General features: G+C 38.1%; 2 protein-coding genes and 1 long non-coding RNA gene across 7 annotated transcripts in view; 2 read left to right on the plus strand and 1 right to left on the minus strand.

Annotated features, from left to right (window-relative positions):
• LOC147841649 (uncharacterized) overlaps positions 1-8,809 on the minus strand; it is a 14,230-nt gene extending 5,421 nt beyond the window's left edge. The window contains exon 1 of the long non-coding RNA XR_015502321.1: positions 7,574-8,809. This is a non-coding gene — a long non-coding RNA (uncharacterized LOC147841649). The remainder of the gene's footprint in view (positions 1-7,573) is intronic.
• The window catches only part of ranbp3a (RAN binding protein 3a), a 1,280,039-nt gene that overhangs the window by 789,399 nt on the left and 466,241 nt on the right, over positions 1-24,399 (plus strand). The gene's annotated exons all lie outside the window — the stretch shown is intronic.
• pde4cb (phosphodiesterase 4C, cAMP-specific b) overlaps positions 1-24,399 on the plus strand; it is a 162,140-nt gene that overhangs the window by 57,551 nt on the left and 80,190 nt on the right. The window contains exon 1 of one of the 4 annotated variants that reach the window (XM_087273150.1): positions 22,051-22,556. The exons of the other annotated variants lie outside the window; for them this stretch is intronic. Within the exon in view, the coding sequence (XP_087129276.1) occupies positions 22,474-22,556 (83 nt within the window). The 5' untranslated portion in view covers positions 22,051-22,473. Of the gene's footprint in view, positions 1-22,050; positions 22,557-24,399 lie in introns of those variants that run through there. 4 annotated transcript variants of the gene reach the window in all.

Raw genomic sequence — 24,399 nt, forward strand, 5'->3', positions numbered from 1 at the left:
CTGATATAGTATACATCAATGAAAAGATTATTTGGGTTTATTTTGAAAGTTTAAAGTTTCTAATCTACATTTATGACACATTAAAAAAAATTGTTTATGTGTTTATATAATACACCCATTATAATACATTTAGAATACCCCATTACTCCAGTTATGTGTGTTTCTCCATTTTCAATGCAGTCTCATAATAGCATCTTGCTGACTGAACCTTTTGATCTCTTTCCAAGCTCTCTCCATGAAGGAGCTCTTGGCAGTACTTTTAAAAAAGAGACCACACCGCAAATCCCATAATGTTTATTTTGAACGCAGCGGGGATGTTTGCTTATACACCATGTGCTTTTGAGGGTTTTGATGGTGTTGTGAGTGTAAGCACAGGCTTTGTTTGCCTTAATGATGGTTAATGTTCAGACGGGTTAAAAGGCACTGGTGCCAGTACTAAATCTCTGAGCAAACAGGCTGGTGTTTGTTAATTAGTTGTAGAGTGCGATAAGGCAGGAAGCACAGTTGTTGATCATATATAGGATTAGTGCATTAAACAAACCTGTAAAACTACTTTGTGACATAACTTTTTGTTTGTTTGTACTACAAATGTAAATGAAACCAGGGACAAGTTTGATGGCGGGATATACAAATCCATCCATCCATCCAAACATCCATTCACCCATCCATATGTATAAACTCTTGTTCAAAATTAGCAATAATATATATAACTGAAAGGTTATATTCTCTTTGTTTTATAAATCTCATTTATTTTCCTCTAGCAGGCCAAATGTCAGAGAAATTAACCTGTTGTGTTTGTGCACTTGCGCACTACTGTGCCTTTGTCTCTATGAAAGTCTGGGCAATATGGTCAGGCTGATTGGATGAACATCTATGAATTGGACTGTTTTGCTGATTAAATCTGCATGGGTGAAACGTCAGTGTCTGAAAAGGTTCTTTCAACCTCATTTACATGCTTCGTTTTGAATTGGTTCCAGTTTCACCTTCTTACCGTCCCCTAAAACCAACATAGGCTCATTCTGAAAACGTAGCCCTATGTACGTTTCAGAAGATCACGAATTACGTAGCTAAAGGAACATATGGCTGCATTTTGTCTTAAACACGTACGCTACGGAGCGGTGTAATGCCATTCCTTTTCAAGCTTACCAGCTGACCGCTTACCTCTGTGTGGATGGCTTTTCCACTCTTACCAGTTTGTCAAGTGGATCACCCTGTACTGCGGCATATTTGAGACACAGAGCGGAATTGACTGAGACAACAGGGTTTGAGTCTGGCGAAGAATGGTTTCAGAAAGCTGGTAAGGAAGTAAATAACAGGGTGATAATGTGGTAAAATCTAAAAACGTGGGCAAGGTCAGTTTTTCTTTTTCTGGATTGCTTTTTAAAACACTATCAGTTGGGTTTAGGCAAGAGGATGGCTGGGAGTATCGGTCATTCGGTTAGTCAGTCAGTCGACAGCTGCCTCTGGTGGATTTGTGTGAGAACAGCAGGCACAAGTGGCACTCGCGAGAGAAATTTAAGATCTCGAAAAGCGTACACAGCAGCTTCTGGCGGATTCGTGAAAACAAAAATTGTAAAAAAATAAATAAATAAATAAAAAAAAACATAGCTCCTGAGATGTATTTGGCACTCTCCAGAAATGTTTATGGTTGTACATAATCAAAATGAGCCTGGGTTGTCTAAAACATAAACCGTATCATACATCCAACCCAAGATAATTGGAGATACGTGCCCAATGTTACATTTCTGTAAGCACAAATTAAATCTATGTCTAATATATCTATGATGCTACAAATATGTCTATGGCGGTACATCTGCTTATTTTTGTTTTCACAAATGCACTGGAGGCCGAGGTGAACATTTTGAATATGTTACTTGGGGATGATTTCTCAAATGTGCCATTTGCACAACATTTTTGTAAATCCAGCAGAGGACACTGTGTGCGTTTCTGTGAATCTGTATGTCCCTCTCATGTACATCCATGAAAGAATCCAGTCAGCTTGTTGTGCATGATATATCAGCCTGCCACTGACTGAAACCCAACCAATAGTGTTTTCAAAAACAATCTAGAAGAACATAGCTGTTGCGGCCTAAAACCACACTGTAAAACAAATCTGTAAATTAGCAGTTTTCTATTATTTGATTCATTTTTTTATTAAAAATTTTCCCCGTTTATTTATGCTTTTTAATTGCATTAGGAACCTTCGCCTTTCTTCCAACAACTTTTAACTTTTAGTTCTAAAAAGTGACTTTTATTAATGAGTTCATTTTTTGTTATTTTACAGTCCTAATTTTCTATTTATTATTTTAGTCTACTAAAATGTCAATAAAAGTCATTGTAGTTGAATTTTTCAACATCAAAAGTCGACAGAGCAAAGATCAAGGTCCCATAATGCAATTCACAACTGTAAATAAAGGAAATCACTTGTGAATTATATTATACAAAAAGTGTTCATTAACATACTTTTTTTTCTACTGTGCAGATAAAACAAAACCCGAATGGGGTTTGGAGTTTTGTTTTACCTGGTTTCTGGAACCATCCTTCACCGCACTCGAATAGCGTTCTGCTCCATATCCCAAGTGTGACATCGTACAAAAAAAAATTGATTGCACTAGAAAAAAAGACGTCCATAACTAGGTAAGCGGTCAGCAGTAGCATAAGAAGGAACTGAAGGTATCGGCTGTGTCATATTGCCCAGTAGTGTTTGTTTTACTCACATAATGAAGCCAGATGTTGCCCTGGGCATGTTTCATGGTTTCCAAAATTGTAGCCCTGGGCACACATTACCAATGAGCTGTGTAGCATCTAGCTGTCTCTTTCTATCTAATCATCTGTCTGTCTATATTTGACAATGATAATTGACTTTAGTTAACTAGTCTCAGCTTTACTGCCCCCTTTTCACAATGGAGAATCTGAAATAGGTATATTGCTATTTATTTTGTTTTACAAATGCACCAATCACCAAAAAGACCAAGTAATGTGAAACCTTTCACTTGCAGTACATGGCAATACACTCAAAACGGATTCTGATATAACTTTAAGTTCTAATATTTATATTTTATTTGAGCTTAATTTTTAAAAACAGAATTGCTTTTAGTACTTGGTCAGCAGTAACAGCACTGGTCTAGATGTATTATATTTTAAATGACAATAACGCAGTGAGATGCAGGTGAGAATGTGCTTACTTCCTAGGAAGGTTATTTGCATATCAACATGCAAATAGATGCTATTGTGTATTTAACATTTGTCTTTCATGTCTTTATGATGGTCTCCATCTAAAGATCAGAGCTGCATTTGCCACAACTTTTTAAGGCTATTCTATTGTAAAGTTGTACCCTAAGCTGTACCTTACTGTTATGTGTTTCCCAAATTTTTCTTAGTTATGTACTTTTGTATGGTTGGTCTGGACCATAGCTGTACCTTATCACTGTTGACCATTCATTCCCCTGGTGGCCACCAATGATCAAAAAGCTTCTAAGTCTAAAGCAGGGGTCACCAACCTGTTCCTAGAGAGCTACCTTCCTGCAGATTTCAGTTACAACCCTGATTAAACACACCTGTCTGTAATTATCAAGTGCTGCTTCAGGTCCTGATTAATTGGTTCAGGTTTGTTTGATCAGGAAGGCAGCTCTGCAGGAACAGGTTGGTGACCCCTGGTCCAAACAAATATAACAAATATAATTAAACGAATATAATATATAAGTTGTAATAGTTTAATTAGGCTACTCGAAGAGTTGTCCTGCAAAGATTAAACTTGCAATTACACTGATAATTGTAAGGCTTTAAAGCCTATTTAAAGGGAATGTTTTTGATGGGATGTTTGGTGGCAGCAGTACTGTGCTAAATCAAAGGTTGCCACCTCTGCAGGACCATTTATATGCGCATATGTAATCTGAAAAGACTTTAGTACTCTGGATACCAGGATAGAAGCTGCAATAATAATAATAATAATAATAATAATAATAAAAATTAATAATAATAATAATAATAATAATACTGGGGGCGACGCAGTGGCTCAGTAGGTAGTGCTGTCACCTCACAGCAAGAAGGTCGCTGGTTTGAGCCTCAGCAGGGTCAGTTGGCATTTCTGTGTGGAGTTTGCATGTTTTCCCTGCGTTTGCATACGTTTCCTCCGGGTGCTCCGGTTTCCCCCACAGTCCAAAGACATGCGGTACAGGTGAATTGGGTAGGCATCAGCTGCGTAAGACATGTGCTGGATAAGTTGGCGGTTTATTCCGCTGATTAATAAAGTGACTAAGCCGAAAAGAAAATGAATGAATAAATAATACTGGGGTTGCAGAGTGGCTCAGTGGTTACAATCGTTGCCTCACAGCAAGTGGGTCAATGCTTCGAGTCTCGGCTTGATCAGTTTGTTCTCCTCGTGTTCGCGTGGGTTTCCTCCAGGTGCTCCGGTTTCCCCCACAGTCCAAAGACATGCGGTATAGGTAAATTGGGTGAGCAAAAATGTCCGTGTGTGTGTGTTTGTGTGTGTGTATGTATGGGTGTTTCCAGTACTGGGTTGGGGCTGGATGCATCCTCTGCGAAAAACATATGCTGGAATAGTTGGCAGTTCATTATGCTGTGGAAACCCCGGATAAATAAGGAACTAAGCCACAGGAAAATAAAGGAATAAATAATTTAATAATAATGATAATAATAATAATAATAATGGTGAGGCAGTGGCGCAGTAGGTGGTGCTGTCGCCTCACAGCAAGAAGGTCGCTGGGTCGCTGGTTCGAACCTCGGCTCAGTTGGCGTTTCTGTGTGGAGTTTGCATGTTCTCCCTGCCTTCGCGTGGGTTTCCTCCGGGTGCTCCGCTTTCCCCCACAGTCAAAAGACATGCTGTACAGGTGAAATGGGAAGGCTAAATTGTCTGTAGTGTACGAGAGTGTGTGTGTGTGAATGTTTCCCAGAGATGGGTTGCGGCTGGAAGGGCATCCGCTGCATAAAAACTTGCTGGATAAGTTGGCGGTTCATTCCGCTGTGGCGACCCCGGATTAATAAAGCGACTAAGCCGACAAGAAAATGAATGAATGAATAAATTAATAATAATAAAAAAATAATAATAATAATAATAATAACACAAGATAAAGAGATACTGCTTGTCTAAATTTGTTGAGACAAACATAATGAAGATCTTTCTCATGTCTCCTGAAATTCAGTTTAAGGTTCCCTTTTCTCTTTTTTCCCCACTACAGTTCCCACAGCAGTATGTGTTTAATATGTTGCTGTCTGTATGACCAATATGATCAATATGTATGACCATATCTTATAGCCTTATAATCATATATTACAGTGTTTTGCACATTTTCCATAAACATTTTGGTATGCTACCTAAAAATAAACTTTAGAGCAGTTTTAGCACAAACAGAATGCAAAATATTCAAAACAAGAATTTCAGTCAAATTTCAGTCACCTGATATTAAAATCCCTTAACAGGAATTTAAAAGCCGCCAGCAGGGAGTTATGTTTCACTAATGATGGATTGAATCTCAAGAGTAAGAAGAGAGTCTGTCACCATTATCAGTTGGAGTGCTATCTATCCAGCTATCCATCGGACTACATCTCCCACAATAACTTGCTCTTATTATACATGCACACCTGAAACTCATTATCCTGATTCTAGTACAGGGTACTGAAAATCGTTATGTAAACAAACACTCATGGCAGTCGCCCGTAACATTAAGCAATTATATTTTGAATTTAAATAGTTTTTGTCTTGCATGTACATTAGTTTTACATTTGAATAGCCAAAATTACAAGTTTTAGTCTTTTAAATGTGATTAATAGTGATTAATAAAAAAAAGTGTGATTAATTAGTCAATTTTTTAATCGATTGACAGCACTAATAAATATATATATATATATATATATATATATATATATATATATATATATATATATATATATTTTTTTTTTTTTTTCACATTTCTTGTTTGTGAAGGCTAAATACAAATAAAAAGTTAACATTCATTTTTGTCATGTTTTTATTTAAAGTTATAAGAAAAAAGTTATAAGATGCTGGATGGTATTACAGACTTTGCAAATTCAATTTGCAGACATTTGTGTGTACAGACATCCATTGTGTGCGATCTTTTCTTGCCAGTTTTTTCCTGGCTTTTTAATATTGTCCAAATCAATATCGAAATTATATCGTATCGACCGAAATTAAGAAATATATTGTGATATATAAATTTTTGCCATATCGTCCAGCCCTACAGTATACAATATACTTTGTAGACATTCTGTAAAATAAATTGCACAACTTAAAAGAAGTAATGCTAATCATAAGGATAAAAGATGGATCTCTGGAGAACAAAAATGACTGACTTTATTTTATATTTTTGCATTTATGGGGAAAAATGTTTGGTATGCGATATCTCTCCAGTATGGTTATGACAGATGTGAAATTGCCACTTGTGTGACTTTTGGTATATCAAATATAATTGTTTGAAAACACTGTGAGAGACATTTTGGAGTATTTGTAAAGTACTTTAAAACACTTGCTTGCACAAAAAAAAAAAAAATTGTGTACGTATTTTGCTGAAAACTTAATTTTGACATCAAGGTTGACATTTGCATGGAATTGCTCATATTCTTTTTAAAAGAAACCTGTAATGAGATGTTAAGAGTAAACAATTGCTTCAGCGTAAATAAATGTAGCTGGTAGTATAGCTGTACTGTATTATAAGACATCCTCAATGCTGAAAGAAATTGCTTTCTCTTACCATGCTGCTTTTCCCTAAATGTCATTCAACCCTATTAATCATTTACAATCCAATTGGTTCTTTTGTTCATCCTGCCCTTTTCTTTTTCCAGACATTTTTTTGAACTCTGCCTAAAAGGGCAGAAGTACTGTCTTCTCTTTTCTGAAGAAAATGGAGGACTTGTGTGCAGTGAGAGGCCTGTTTCTCAAACCACACACTCTCTTGTTCCTCTGCTTTTGTTGTCGTCTGGGTTGACCACTTCTCTCGCTTTTCGTCAGGTCCTATTTTCTTCTTTCTCAACAGAAGTGCACTGAAAAGGCTTCTTCTTTTCTCTCTCTCTCTCTCTCTCTCTCTCTCTCTCTCTCTCTCTCTCATAAAAAAAAATCTAAATGTGAACACATTACTTGAGAAATTTAAAAAACATTCAGAGAAAAAAGTAGATGATTTGCTAAAGCAATTAAATGAATAAATAAAATTAGTAACACTTGACAATAATGTTCATTAGTTAATGCATTTACTTACATAAACTAATTATTAACATAATTAACATAATTGAACATTTACTAATGCATTATAAACATTCAAGTCCACGATTGTTAACATTAGTTGATGCACCATGAGTTAACATGAACTAACAATAAACTACTGTATTTTCAGTAACGAACATTAACTAGCATGAACAAATACAGTAGTAAATGTATTGTTCATTGTTTGTTCTTGTTAGTTAATGCATTAATTAACATTAACTAATGAACCTTATTGTTAAGTGTGACCATAAAATTTAAATAGAGGACACATAATAGTTATTTTTCTTTCTTGCTTCCTTCATCTTTCAGTTTAGTTCCTGATTTATCTGGGGTTGCCACAGTGGAATGAACTGCCAAGTTCTGGCATCTGTTTATTTATTTTTATGCAGCGGACCCCCAGTTCTTTCTTTCTTTTTCTTTCTTTCTTTCTTTCTTTCTTTCTTTCTTTCTTTCTTTCTTTCTTTCTTTCTTTCTTTCTTTCTTTCTTTCTTTCTTTCTTTCTTTCGTTCGTTCACTCGTTTGTTCGTTCTGTCATTTGTTCGTTCATTTGTCTGTTCTGTCTGTCATTTGTTTGTTCATTCATTCTATCTTTCATTTTTTGTTTGTTTTGTCTTTCTTTTTGTTGTTCAGTCTGTCTGTCATTTGTTTGATTTTTCTTTCTTTTTTTGTTCGTATACTTTCTTTCTTTCTTTTGTTTTGTTTGTTCTGTCTGTCTGTTATTCATTCTTCTGTTTTCATTCTTTCATTTGTTCTTTCCTTCCTTCCTTAATTCCTTTGTTCTGGTCTGTCTGTCTGTCTCTGTCTTTCATTTGTTAATATTGTACACCAGTTTCCACACATCAAGAGTAATGCAACGGTTATTAATCATTTTGAGTGCTCGTATCAGTTGATAATAACATCATGTTAATTAAATGAATACATGGTTATTTCAAATGCAATGTTTGAGCTGCATTTTGAAATGGGATCAGTCTGATGTTTAATTGTATTCTATTGAAAAGGTGATCTTAGTTCAGTGAACAAAGTATCTTTCGCTTGTGTGTGTTGTATCCAAGCATTTGAAAAAAAAGTTAAGAGTTTTGCTAAAGCGTACAATTTTAGCAGTGGTTGTGAATTTTGTGTCTAGAGTTTTAAAAATTGACTCCAGAGTTCTGAAATTTGTGGCAAAACCATTGTAAAACCTGTAAATGGAGACAGGCAGTGAGAAAAAAAAATGACAGTAAAGCTAAATTAGTTCAGTGTATCCACGGTCTGTACTGTTCCCTCTACACTTATGTATTAACCATAATGAAACCTGTATAATTTATTTTAAACATCAATATTTATTGATTGTTAAGGATTGTTTATTGAAACGATATGCATCTTGTGTGCTGGTGATCTAAACTTGTGTTCCTGTAGTATTTGTATGATAAAAGGATTATGTGAACCAATGATCCTGCAAATGCAGGACTTCTTTAAACAACTAAATGCAGTATGCAGAGTTTTGGACACTGGAGAGCCTGTGTTAAAAGTAGTGAATGTTTAGAGTTTTGTATCTAGAGTTTTGAAAACTGACATCAAAGTTTCGAAATCCGTGGCAAAAAAAAAATGTGAAAAAAAGAAAAAGAAAAACCTGTATAATGTGACCAATAATTTTAATAGTTACATTACTATTAGTTATTTTAAACATAGTAAGTCACCATGAAGTCAAGACTTTATTATTATATAACAATAATAAATACATATATATTATATATCTTAATTAATATATTATAATATATATATGATAATATATTATTATAAATATAGTAATACATTTTATTTATTTATTTATTATTTTATTATTATTATTTTTTTATAAGGCTCACTTTTTTTATTTTAATATATTTTATATGGGGCGACACTGTGGCTCAGTAGTTAGCACTGTCGCCCAACAGCAAGAAGGTCGCTGATTCAAGCCCCAGCTGGGTCAGTTGGCGTTTCTGTGCGGAGTGTGCATGCTCTCCCCGTGTTGGTGTGGATTTTCTCCTGGTGCTCCGGTTTCCACCACAGTCCAAAGACATGCGCTTTACGTGAATTGAATAAACTAAATTGGCCATAGTGTATGTGTGTGGATTAGGGGTTGCAGCTGGAAGGGCATCCGCTGTGTAAAACATATGCTGGTTAAGTTGGCGGTTCATTCCACTGTGGCAACCCCTGATGAATAAAGGGACTGAGCTGAAGGAAAATTAATGAGTGAATGAATATTTTATAAGTTGTTATTATTGATGCAAAATGTAAATTATGCAGTGTTTTTGCAGTACTTTTTCACCAAAACTAGTTAAGATTTATATATGTTAAGAGTTACTTGTAATTTATGCATCCAAAATTAACAAACTTTCATTAAAGCACATGATAAAAAAATGATAATGAATTTCATTTTATGGTTGGATTGCAAAATACTGTCCTCGTTTTCCACATCGTACAAATCATAGGGCCCTAAAATTAGATTCTCTGGTCTACATTATTTGTTACTTTGACTACCAGTAACCACTAAAGTAACTTGGAAGACTATCTTGGGCTAAGGCTGGTAGAGTTTAATGTTGGTATGTTTAATAAAAATCATGTTTTGGCTAACAAAAGGAACAAAAACCTAATTTACCAAAATTATAAATGCAACTATTTTAACATTGTCTGCATTATTTTCCCATATCACCAGAGGGCAGCATTTAAAAAAAAACGTTTTACATAATACACTAGTCCTTTAAGAGTAAATTAATATAAAGGATACCTTTGATTCAATTATTATCCCTAATTTGTTGTTCATTTGTTCTGAATCTATGGCTTATTTTCTTCATTAGAGTTTGGCAGAGCAGTTTATCAGCCAGAAAGGATTTATGATAAGGTAGCATGTAGGTTGTGTCACATAACACAAGGCCTGTACCAGTGCAGAAAATGGAGCTTTTCTTCTCATATCTGGCTGATAATTGAAACGATGATGAAAGCTTTTACAGCATTTGCTTGGTTAGGGTCAGCATGTCATCAGTAACACACTGGGACAGAATCCAGATTTATCTGAAGTGGGGGGATGGGACAAACACTGCCTCACGACCGTAGCAGATGGCTTGACGGTACAAAACAAATGGTCCAGCCGGACTTCTCCATGACAGAAGCAACGTCCACCTGTTCTCCAATGCACAAAATCATCAGTTTGTAGTTTTTCCCAGGAGAAAATGCAGACCACAGAATCACAATGCGAGAAAAAAAAAAGTAATGCTCACAGGTCTCTTTAGCAGAGGCGAGGTATGAGTGTCTGGCTCATGGTGTTATTGTTAGACTGCCTGAGAAGGTATAGAAGAATGTGTTTCTACGGTGATGGCCTTGAACAGGACTTTTTTTCAGGTGGGATATGACTGGGAAAAGTCTTTTGTTATACATTCCTGTCAGGGCTCAGGAAGCTTGTCTGTGACCTCATCCAAGACTTCAGCTAGATATTTTTTCGGAAGTGATTATAAAGAAACTCTACAGTGCTAATGTGTTTCGGGTGGTTGCTAGGGGTGTGGCTCTGTGGTTGTTAGGTTATTGCTTAAAAGAGCCCACACAAGGGTAATAGACATGTCTCCAGCTATTACAGCACATGCAAAGGCCTGTTCACGCCAACGCAAATGTTCAGAATGAAAATGCTTTCTGATTATGTATGCAATAAGTCTGGGTGAGAATGCAAATAGAGATGGGAAGTTTGGATCATTTTACTGACTCGGCTCTTTGAGTCTCGTTCATCAAGATGAACGAATCTTTTTTCGAGTCATTTCGTTCATTTGGTTCAATTTGCCAAAATATTATTAAAATGTTACGAATTGCTTCCAAACACATCTACAACTAGCCCAAAAGGTTGACTGCACGACAAATAAGTCATAAATAGAATACTATAAGAAGGAGAAAATAATAGTTCAATGTTTACCTGCTCTTTTGTCTGTGAAGGTATTGTTGTCTCTTTGCTCAGCTCACCTCTTCATGTCTTCAAATGTCAGTGGTTCATTCACGTTACACTGACAGTCACATATAATCTTAATCAATGCACAGTCTAAGCTGATAGGAGCCATGATTGTTCGCTTATCACGTGACAGAATGATTCAAAAGCAAGGACTCGAGAGATGAACGGTTCAATTCTTTTTCCGGCTCTAAACGCGTATGATTGGCTAGTGATGAACGAGTGACTCAGACCCGATAGAGGACTCGAGAGGTAAACGGATCAATTCAATTTCCGCCTCTAAATGCATATGATTGGCTTCTGCCAATGTGATGAAGACTTGAAATTAACGATACTGCACAAATGTGCGCACGCGCGGATGAATGAATCACTCCCTGAGAGGACTCGTAGTTCCCGAGTCATATTGAAGATTTGTTCAAAATGAACGAATCGTTCATGAACGACCCATCACTAAAATAGAGTAGTACTGTGCTTAACTTTTTTTGTTTTTTACATCCACCACTCACTTTAAAGTAGGGGTTTTCAAACTTTTAGGACACACACCCCCCCAAGATATTCCAATTTCACTCGCCATTCCCCTCCCCCAAACTCCCCCTTTATGACCACAGTGTACCCATCTTCTGATAGCTACTTCCAGCAGGATAATATTTCATGTCATAAAGCGGGAATCATCTCAGACTGGCTTCTTGAACATAACAATGAGTTCACTGTACTCAAATGGCCTCCACAGTCACCAGATCTCAATCCAATAAAGCACCTTTGGGATGTGGGGGAATGGGAGATTTGCATTATAGATGTGCAGCCGACAAATCTGCAGCAACTGCAAGATGCTATCATGTCAATATGGACCAAAATCTATGAGAGATATTTCCAGTACCTTGTTAAATCTATGCCATGAAGGATTAAGGCAGTTCTGAAGGCATACACTGTACACATACAGACATACAGCGTAGGAAAATGCTGTCTCTTAACATACAAGATATCTTATCAATGGCTGGGAAAGAGTTAAAATACGCCTTAGGGTCAACCAGGATGTGAACCCACACTACAGGAAATAACCGGGGCTATAAAAATAAACAGAAAGCTCCAGTGTTACAAATGTTACCACCCAGGTCTTGATCCTGATATCTTCGCAACGATTCCAGGCTGAACATGATGAGAAAGCTGCTGGTGACCCTGGTTGGATAGTGAAATGATGTTGTTCAGCAGGAAAGTCAAGAAGCTCCGTCTTTGCCAGCTTTTCCTGCAGATTATCTTTCATCCATGCTGAGACGTCCCCCAGGCGTACTTAAATCCATTCAGCTACCATTAGATCATCTGGTTGAAATGAAAAATAAAGCCGTGTGTAATCATCACAGCAACAGGTGCAGCTGAAACCATGTGCCTGAACGATGGCTCTCAATCACGTGGTTGAGATGGAGAACAGGAGGGGTCCAACAACTGATCCCTGGGGAACCCCAGTGACCATCTGATGAGTTTTGAAATCCACACAATTCCAGACCTGTGAAGTAAGACTCAAACCAGTGACGTGCAGTATGTGTAAGGGACAGATCTTATAATTCACAGTTGCAGATAAATCCAGCAGAATCCCGTATGATAATCAGGGATAAGCTTTTGCCATTTGCTATAGTCACTAATGCAGTGTCATATTGTCCCAGCAAAATTCATGTGGCTCAAATCCGGCCCACACCAGACACTTACTTCCGGACCACATACTGAATGATGGCTCTAGGGCGGTCCGCTCCTGTTTATCAGATCTGGGGCACAAATAAGCCAAAGCAATACCACATCAGCCAGAAGTCAACCAACTGAACCAGAACTGATCCTATTCTGGGCCACAATTTGCTTTTATTCTGGCCCAAATCTGGCCTATTACTTCTAATGACGGATTAAACATTGGTAAACATCACTGATTTATATTATTTCATCACAGGTTGTGCCTCACTTCATTTTGTTTGCTGTAACGAACAAACATTTCAAGCAAAGTTCTTAAACGTTACAACAGCCCAAAAGAAAATTTATATTAAGTGGTTCAGGGCTATGAGCCCAACTAAAGCAAACACTTTTCTCCATGATGGTGACTTAAGTCTATGTGGTCAACATATGTTTTAGGATAACTGAGCCACACTTGCCATATCTCCTCTGGGCCGCTTTAGCCTCACAGCCACATTAGCCAGAGCTAACTGTTCCAAATATTTGCCAAAAGTGGCCCACATTTCTTTTAGGATAACTGGGCCACATTTGTCATATCTTCTCTGGGCCACTATAGGCTGAAATCCACATTAGCCATAGCTTACTGTGCCGAATATTCGCCAAAAGTGGCCCACATATGTTTTAAGATAACTGGGACACATTTACCATATCTCCTCTGGGCCGCTTTAGGCTCACAGCCACATTAGCCAGAGCTAACTGTTCCAAATATTTGCCAAAAGTGACCCACATTTGTTTTAGGATAATTGGGCCCCATTTGTCATATCTTCTCTGGGCCACTATAGGCTAACAACCACATTAGCCACAGCTAACTGTTCCAAATATTTGCCAAAAGTGGCCCACATTTGTTTTAGGATAACTGGGCCACATTTGTCATATCTTCTCTGGGCCACTATAGGCTTAAATCCACATTAGCCAGAGCTTGCTGTGCCGAATATTCACCAAAATTGACCCACATATGTCTTAAGAAAACTGGGCCACATTTGCCATATCTTCTCTGGGCCACTACAGGCTAACGACTGCATTAGAAAGAATTTACTGTGCCGAATATTTGCCAAAAGTGGCCCACATATGTTTTAAGATAACTGGGACACATTTACCATATCTCCTCTGGGCCGCTTTAGGCTCACAGCCACATTAGCCAAAGCTAACTGTTCCAAATATTTGCCAAAAGTGACCCACATTTGTTTTAGTATAACTGGGCCACATTTGTCATATCTTCTCTGGGCCACTATAGGCTCAAATCCACATTAGCCAGAGCTTACTGTGCCGAATATTCGCCTAAAGTGGCCCACATATGTCTTAAGACAACTGGGCAACATTTGCCTTATTTTCTCTGGGCCACATTAGGCTCACAGCCGCAATAGCCAGAGCTTACTGTGCCAAATATATGCCAAAAGTGGCCCACATATGTCTTTAGATAACTGGGCCACGTTTGCACCTATACGTGTGAGCCACTTTAGGTTTAGACCCAGATTACTCTTAAATGACTATGCCACTATTTTGCCAACTGTGGTCCACATTTGTCCTCTGTCATTTGGGCCAAATTTATAATTTTCTACATGGGCCACATTGGGCTCACATTCAGATTACATTTTGCCATAAGTGCTAAATCTTTGCCTTAAATGGCCCATATATGAATTTGAATCTTTGGCCCCCCTTTGCCATTGTACAGGTGGGCCACTTCAGGCTTACATTCATTTTGTCTGGGCCGAAGGAATACAACCAGTGCGGAACAACTGCCTACAGTGGCCCACATTCGTATGCTATCTAGGTGTATATGGCTACTTTTGAAACCAATTTGATTTACACCCAGCTTGCTATTATGTTTAAGCACAGACGATACATATAGCTTCCAACCTGTTTAATGAAGGTTTCCTAATGTTTACCCAAGCCTGCTTGAATGTGGTAGGAAGTATACCTTGTGAAAAGAGATGTTTGCTGGTAGATGAGTAAAACTAATGGCTTGAAGAAGACATGAGAGAATGAGGTCAAGAGGGCAAGTTATAGGATGACCAGAAAGGAGATTATTACTGCCTATACAGTAAAACATTACAAAACATTCTGTGATATGTTATATAATATATGATGAGGGGGAGATTACTTCTGCCTCAGTGACTAGACAGAAGGTTATGCTGTATACATGTAAACAGATTGTATGTTTTTCAGCCACTTATCTTTATTTTTTGGTACAGAAGTCATTTGAAAGTAGCTAGATTGCTTTTGGTCTAGCTTTCTGTAAGCTCCCCAATCCCTCATTTCCATCTCAGTAAAAGTAGATGGGCTAGTTTGTTATTTGCTTTGACAGACACTCCCACGGCGTGTAAACAAAGACATTATTATGTTAGCATTGATAATATGACCTTAATAAAAGCAATCAAATGTTTTTGTTAAGCATATTTAAGAATGAGATGATCAAACATTGCGTGTCAAGTGACACTGAAGGTGTGAGAAGATTAAAGATGGACATGAAACATGGGATTGTTTATACTTTGTCCCAGAAGAGGGGAAATTGTGGCAGTTCATCAAATGTGTGGTTGCAAATCAGACTTAAGATATGTGAAACTTAAACATGATCTGAATACAACTGATGAATGACAATGAACATGAAGTGTGGTTCTACTAAACATACATTTACTTGCATTTGCCTAGACAATGAAAGCCGTACAGGAAACAAAACATAAGTTCACATTTTAAAAACCCAAGTTGAAAACACTTACGGTGCACATTTAAAACACCAATTAAATGTAAGCTTTTGGTCCATTTTTACGCTCAGAAAATCAGAGAAGCTCATTGGCTCTTGATCCAGACAAGTGTTCCCCTTACAGATTGAACCAGGATAGTACAGATTTGCTCTGTATCTCACACAAAACTATCAGTCAAATATAAAGAAAAAAATGCAACAAAGGCTCATTGTGAATACGTACCCCTGTATACATTTTTGAAGAGCGTGAATTATGTAGCCAGAGGTATGTATGACTTCATTTCGCCTTTAAAATGAAAGCCACGAGGTGGTATGATGACGCAGACGGCTACTGTTTCTTTTTACGCAACTAGCTGACCACTTACCTCCTTGCTGGTAGCTTTTCCGCTTTTACTAGTTTGCTCAGTGGCTTACCCTGTATAACAGTGGAAACAGAGAGGAGTTGACCATGATGATAGGGTACAAGTCTTGCGAAGAACGCTCCTAGAAGGCAGGTTAAACAAAAGGCAAAAAAATTAAATAAACAAGTAAATAACAGGGTAAAAATGTGTAAGAACTGAAAATGTGGTAAAAAAATTAGGCTGCCGTGAGGGCTTTTCTTTTTTTGGATTGCTTCTAAAACCACTATCGGTCCAATTTAGGTAAGGGGGTGATCAGTTGGGACTATCAGTTGGGTTTATTTTACTATGGGGTGGGGTGATAAGTCAGTCAATCAACAGCAGCCTCTGGTGGTTTTACGCGGGAACAGCAGGCGCAAATGGCACTCTTGAGAGAAATTTGAGATCTGAAAAAGCGTACAGAGTGACCTCTAGTGGTTTCCCGTAAACAAAAACTGCAAAAAATGTACCTCCTGGGACGTATTTCGCACTGCCTAGAAATGTATACAGGTGTATGTATCAATATTAATCAAAACAGGTGGTAGAGTCCAGGTATAAAAAAACATACTCTATATTATTATTATTATTATTATTATTATTATTATTATTATTATTATTATAAAAATTATAAATAGTGCATTGATAGAAGTATAATAAAAATATCTGTAGTCGCTATTTTGTATTTGAAGGTGTACATTTGTAATAATGTGTACATTTAAGTATTTCAATACAACCAAATTATATGTTTTAGCAACAATCAAAACATGCATACATATATGTTTTGTAGCTTTAAATGCTACATGCTAATACCTCCATATCATAGACATCTCTAGACTCCATTTACTAGGGCATGTGTATCGGTAAAAATCAGCTGTAAAAGCTTCAGTCGTAATTAACTGTTTTTGTAAGTGTATTATTAATTAATTAATTATCGATAACTTCAGAATAATGAAATAAATCTCTTATCAACAACCAAATCAATGCTTATGTAAGCAGTGCAGTGTAATTGAAAAATTTGCATAACATATTTTTTTTCTCCGCCGTTCCCAGTCAGCTTTTCTCACAAATTCTGCCCTGTGCCCTCACAATCTCCCTAGGCTCCCGAACACAATTTCCCTCACGCATAAGAAATAAGCCAGCAGCTTTGTACAGTATTCTCATGTCATCTACTGGGCAATAAAGTTTTTAAACAATATGATGATCTAATTCTTATCTCTTACCTTATTTACATTATTTACATAATAATCTACTCACTTTTCTAATGTCGGGAATGGCAGCAAATGTATACATCTTTAGAACTTGAGTATGAGAAATAGTGAGGAAATGTTCATGATTGGGTGAACTAGCAAGTTGGAGCTAAATTCAGCAGGACACCGGCCCTCCAGGACCCCAGTACAGGAGTTTGGACAGCCCTGCTCTATAGGATCCTTCACACTTTGCACTGACTTTATTAGTGGAACTTGTGGGTTTTCCTCTGCAGAGATGACTGTCTGTGTTCCAGATTGATGCCTGTGTATGCTGGTGGTAACATCATGGTTTGTTTTGATATGCATCATCCACCTCTGTGGATCACGCGGTGTCTCAAGAGTCTGCAGTTTTCTGTGGGTTAACCAGGGTTTAAATGCTATAATATGCACTAGAACACTAGAGCAGATGCATGGAGGCTTTGAAAGGAGGCTTTTGTTGGTTTCAGGTTTAGATCTTCTCTGCCCCAGGTGCTGTATCTTGTACCCTATTCCTTCTGACCAGAGTGTTTCTCTAAATCTTTTTTTTTCTTCTGAAAGGCAATCTCTGGGGTCTGAGGGTTTTTTTGTTCTCTGTTATTCTTCGTTTGTTTGTTTCTTCATGGGATCCATATGTGAGAGACCCTCCGAAAAATCAGCAGACTCATGAAAACAGACTGCTGGAGTGAGTGAGCCGCGCAAATGTTCGTGACTCTGACTCTCATGTAAACATTTCCGTTGCCCCAATCTGCCGAAACAGAGTGCACGAATTCTTTCTGGATTCTGACGTCAGGCTATTTTCCACTGAAAGGTCGTGACCAGCTGAGGAAAATTACTTTTAAATTGTGAATGGCTGTTCTCTTTTCTTCAAACAGAGATATAGCTGTTTGTAATAAGCAGGCCAGAGCATTATCATCCTGTTTGATGAGGCATGCACATTTCCCTGACTCCTCAAAAAAATGCTTTCATAAAGAATGTTCCTTCTTAACCACCGTTTGGAGGAATGGAAAATTGGTTGATATTGATGTAAAAACGTTGGTTCACAAGAGTAGTGTCTCCCCTGAGTGCATCTGTGTAGGCACCAGCATCCCCACACCCTAGGACAAGTTGGACGGATGGTTCCCTGAATGATAAAGCATAGACCAAAGTAATCTGTACATTCCAGTCTCTGTGAGAAAGAGAAAATCGAAAACTGCAGATCGGAGATGGCTCAGATCCAGGCGGCGCAGTCATGTTCCTACAGGAATTATTGCAGTGCTTGATGATGCATAACTGTGGTGATATCACAACTGATGGCCAGTTCAGACAGAGCAAGAAACTACAGCATGTTGAGAAATGGAACCTGATAAAAGGAAAGTATGCTTTACTTACAGTAAGTGATCGGAACAAAAACGTCAATGTGGCTTCAGGAGGAAATTACAAACCGCACACCTGAACTGTGTAAGTCTAATCTGAAGCAATATCACACTGAAGGTACAGTACACTGTCTTGTTGTCGATCCCAGTTGTAAGAGCAACAGAAAATAACTTGACTTTTAATTGATCGTTTGGCGAAGTGGCAGAAGGTTGATTTTTTCAGATGAATCATCTGTTGAACTGCATCCCAATCATCACAAAGACTGCAGAAGACCTATTGGATCCCGCATGGACCCAAGATTCTCAAAGAAATCAGTCAAGTTTGGTGAAGCAAAAATCATGGTTTGGGGTTACATTCAGTATGGGCTCATACAAGAAATCTGCAGAGTGGATGGCAGCATCAACAGCCTGTGGTATCAAGACATTTGAGGTATCAAGACTCTTTCTCATACTTCAGCCTCCAAATCAAAGTTTCTCAAAGCAAAGAAGGTCAAGGTGCGTCAGGGTTGGCCAGCCCAATCACCAGACATGAACATTATTGAGCATGTCTGAGGGAAGATGGAGGAGAAGGCATTAAAGATGAATTCAAATGATCCTGATGAACTCTGAGAGTCCTGCAAGAACACTTTGTTTGCCATTCCAGATGACTTTATTAATAAGTGATTTGAATCATTGCAGAGATGTACGGATGCAGTCCTCCAAGCTCATGATGGAGTCAGACACAATATTCATTCTTTTTCCATTGCATTGACTTTATATTCTATTCTGTACATTATTTCTGTTAAGTGTTATTTCTCTAAGCAAAGTCAGACCTTACTGTCTTAATTAAATAATTGAAAATCAAGGCATGATTATTGTTATTTTGGTAAAATAAGCGTAATCTAGAGGCCTTTGCCTTTCATATAAGCCACTTTTAAAACCAAATGATCTACCAGAAGTCAAGTTATTATTTGTTGCTCCTAAAACTTGGAAGAGCGACAAGCGTTTTGTCAGGTAGCTTCCATGTGGATCATCACAGTTAGTTTTTTGTTCCAGCTGGTAAGATTTTACATTCACAAGGTTTACCTATATGAGAAAACAGTGGTGTTTGAGGCTCACACTAAAGTCATACACATTCTCTGAACTCATTATTTGGTTATGCTTATGCAACTTATTAATCAGCTATTCATTTCTTGAAATTCACCTCAAATATCCTAATGTTTTAAAAACTGCAGAATGAAATGTTCAAGTGTCATTCATTCATTTTCCTGTCGGCTTAGTACTTTTATTATTTCGGGGTCGCCACAGCGGAATGAACCGCCAACTTACCCAGCAAGTTTTTACACAGCGGATGCCCTTCCAGCTGCAACCCATTTCTGGGAATCATCCACACACACACACTCATACACTACGGACAATTTAGCCTACCCAATTCACCTGTACCGCTTTGGACTGTGGGGGAAACCGGAGCACCCCGAGGAAACCCACGCGAAGGCAGGGAGAACATGCAAACTCCACACAGAAGTGAGCCGAGGTTCGAACCCGCGATCCAGCGACCTTCTTGCTGTGAGGCGACAGCACTACCTTCTGCGCCACTGCCTTGCCCCATGTTTAAGTGTTTACAATGATATTAGAGCATGTTTGCTTTGGCCTATTCTATTACTTTGGCTTATTCTATATTTGTATTTTTAAAGCTATGTGTCATATTTAGGAGGAAATTAAGGTATGCTTCTAACCGCACGTTGAGATCTATTCTGCAGTTCCACCCACTGAAGTTTACAATGCTGTTTGCGAATGTTCATCGGAATGATGAATTCAGGAAACACTGAATCACTGATCTACTGTATGTTAGTAAGGACAGAATATGGAACCATTGTTGGTTAATGATAGTTTTTGGAAACTCCCTGATTGGAAAGTACCAAAGTAAAGTATTACTCAGTGCCAGAAAAACTCAGAAATAATAGTGGTCTCCTAATCAAATCAGAAAGTAATAAACTAACTTCACTTTAAGGGATAGTTCACAAAAAAACTAAAAACTAAATGTTCACTGTGAACTCAACTCAATATATTTCTAGACAAACTACAATGGGTACCAAAGTACTGTACATAAAAACACAAAATACATGCAAACAAGCAAGGAGCCAAAATACCAAAATACTTTTCATGGGAGTCTCCAGCATTTCAGACCCATCTCACACCACCCTCCTGTTTTGTTATTTATGCCGGAAAACTGATATAATTTCATACACTACACGTGGTCACAAGTAACAAAACAAAATTAAATACATAATTTGCAAGCTAGAGAAAACAAGGAGGCAACCATTTTAATCGCACTTACACTTGTGAAATGGAAGAAGAAACTGATCCATGAACTGTGTACTGTAAAGTTCCTGTCGAACTCTTACAAAGTCCCACACATCAATAGTCTTTTCTGGTCCTTCCTTTAACAAACAGCTGACGAATCCCCCGCTGTAAGAGTGTAGATTCCTGAAGCACTCGTCAGAAACATGACAGGAACACAGCACAAGGCTGGGGCTATAATGCTGAGGTATTTTTGCAAATAGTGTGCAGATCCAATCCTTGGAAGTTCATGGGCATTTTCCCCTTTGCAAAGAAACATTTCTTTCTCATTTTGCTAGCACGTGGGTTAAATTTTGGAACCCAAGTGATTGAGAAGTAAGCAAGAGAATAAGGTCATTTATCAAAATAAAATATTTTTCAAAATAAAAGATGTTGAGACTCATATAATAAATAAAACAGAAATAAAGAATGATTTCTTTTGCGGCCAGGTACCAATTGATCCATGGACTGGTACTGGTCCGCAGCCCGGGGGTTGGGGACCACTGGTGTAGGAGACTAAAAGTAGCAAACTAAACTTGGACACAATGCCAAATTATATCATTATTCATAATCATCATCATAATAATAATAATTTATAATTGGACACAAATGCCATAGAGTATTAATGTGTGTGTATGAGTGTATCCCAGAGTTAGTTCACTCTCAGAGCTGGTTTGCAGATGGGAGGACATCCTCTCCATGAAACTTATGCTAGAGTAATTGGCGGTTCATTCCACTGTGGTGACTCCTAATAAAAGCTGAAGTAAAGTGAGTGAAACTTCTGTTCAGACATGAATAGGGAACTGATCGGACATGCCTCTAATCTAGATTTCTGATTGGACGCTTTGCAAGGCTATAGTTCTAAAAGTTCACATGGGCTATTCTCTCGCTAAATGGAGGAAATAAGTGTGCGCTGAGAATCGAGTACGCAGGCAGCGACGCATGCATGTCTGGACAGCACCCGGCGCGAGAGTGTGTTGTTATCACTTCATGCCGTGTGTGTTCACATCTTACTCTGATGGTGTTGGCGGGGAAACAGGAGCCACCCATCACAAACTATCACAACACACATGCAAACAAAGCGCTGCAGCGTGTGACTGCACACCACCCTCCAGGCTCAATGACTGTACCTCCCCCTCTCTCTTTCTTTTCTCTTCTCTTGCTTCTTCCCGCCCAGCCAACATTTAGCCTAAGAAACACTAATATGGAAACTTAGCTGGACCTTGAACCCCTAAATTTAGCCTCCAGGGAGCCCCAGAATCAGTTTACTGGCTTGTGCAGTGCTTTTTTTACTGCTCAGAGAGAGACACAACAAGTTTTTATAGTGTAGTCATGAATTGCACAAGTTTCAAAAAGTAGACGGAGTTCCTAATGAAGAGATATCAGCTGGGAAGGATGACCTACATGAACTTAACCTTCACGTTATTGCTCAGCAGACATTGAGGATGAAGTTCTGTAACTGGATACTAGACCGTCCTAAGATTTCCTCCTGTTTGCATACTGTTTTGCCTGTCTTTGGAGGAGACCGAAATGCATTTGTGGATGTTTGTTTTTATTGTTTGCCAATAAGACCAAGACTTAAAGTTGTTTCCATTGCTTTTTGAGATGTACCACAAGGATCCTCGAGTCCTCAGAAGGAATTCACTCTTTAACTGTGGCTCAACTCGAAGACGACACTCTTGCATTGGGTATGTTTGGATGTTTACTGTACGTTATGACAGAAAATGTTTTTTCTGCCAAGTTTTAAAGGGTGTGCTTTGTCAAAGTGTTGTAGTTTGGTTGCTAAAGTCATATCAGGAAGGTCAACTGAAGTGTGAATGAATTAACTAAGAGTGAAGTGAAGAGGAGGTTTATTACTTTGGCACTTTACAGAATAGACTGATAACATCAGACGTCTTACCTTGCATTCCAGCGGGCACCTTGATGTAAAAAATGACATCGAATTGACATCAGGCATGACGTCAAAAAATATGCAAAAATTGCAAATCAACTTGATGTCAAAACCTTGATGTTTATTCAAGACAGACAGATTGATGACCTTTTGTTCACCAAATTTATACTGTATTTTGTATGTCTACAATCCATGTAAACTTCACTACCTGACAAAAAGTTTTGTCGCCTATTTAAGTTTTAGGAACAAATAATAACTTGACTTCTAGTTGATCATTGGGTGAAGTGGCTTATATGAAAGGCAAAGGCCACTAGATTCTGCTTATTTTACCAAAATATAGGACTCCCAGAAATGATCAAGATTCTTTGGATTTATCTTCAATGCCTTCTCCAATATCTTACCCCAGACATTCTCAATAATAATCAATAATCATCAACAGTATATTGATGATAATTGGCTTCATCACTTTGTCTCCTCTCCACCAATTAGCTGGTGTGTTTTGTGCGGCTGCCATCGCGTCATCCAGGTGAATACCCCCCAAAATAATGAGTAAAGCGTGTCTAGAAAAGACAACCCTGGCTCTTTCTGAAAATGTAGTCCCGTGGAAGATTCTGGAGACCGCGAAATACGTCCCGGGAGGTATGTATTTTTGCAGTTTTTACTTTCGCAAATCTGCGAGAGGCTGCTGTGTGCGCTTTTTTGCATCTGGAATGTCTCTCGCGAGTGTTCGTTCGAGCCTATGCTGTAAACCCACCAGAGGGCGCTGTCGAACGTCTGTCGGATTGGCTGAATGATTGACTGGACGACTGGCCAATCGACTGACCCACCCTCCTCCCTCCCTAAACCCAACCAATTTTACCACCCCACCCGCTTACCTCTCTAAACCCAACCAACAATTTGCAAAAGCCGTCCAGTAAAAAGGATAGCCCTCGTCTGATTTTTACCACGTTTTCAGATTTGACCACATTTTCACCCTGTTATGAACTTGTTCACTTTATTTTTTTGAATTTTGTTTTTGTCTTACCTGAATTCTGGAACTGATTTTTCTCGAACCCGGTCATCGTGGTCAGCTCCTCTCTGCATCTTAAGTCCGCCAACGAACACTATGAGCTAACTAGACAAACTGGTTGCGACGAGAAAACCCTCCGCACAAAGAGAAAGCAAAGCGCTATATAAATGTAAAGAATTATTATTATTATCATCATTATTACTACTATTCTAATAAATACTTTAAATAATAAATAATGAAAGGGATATTTTATTGAAATGCTTCTTTCATGATGGTAAAACTGTAATTATTTAAATGATGTTTAATTAACGAAGTTCTTCAGTGTGCGTCAAAATTCTGAGCTCAGTTCACCAACTAACATACTGTAGTCACTCAATAATAGTTTAAATACTTGAGGTTTTCTATATGTATTTGCAGCCTGATCTTACGAGAAAACGTAAGTATTTTACGTTTTGGCAGTTTAGTGGCTAATTCATACGAATTCGTACGAGTTCAGTCGTAAGAAAATGTACGATTTTAAAAAGAAGGCGTGGCACCTAACCCCACCCCTAAACCCAACCATCATTGGGGGATACGCAAATCGTACTAAAATGTACGAATTAGATCGTGCGAATTTGTACGAATTAGCCAC

Source organism: Danio rerio, chromosome 11 (genome assembly GCF_052040795.2).
Source record: "Danio rerio strain M-AB ecotype USA chromosome 11, GRCz13ab, whole genome shotgun sequence".
Taxonomy (NCBI): domain Eukaryota; kingdom Metazoa; phylum Chordata; class Actinopteri; order Cypriniformes; family Danionidae; genus Danio; species Danio rerio.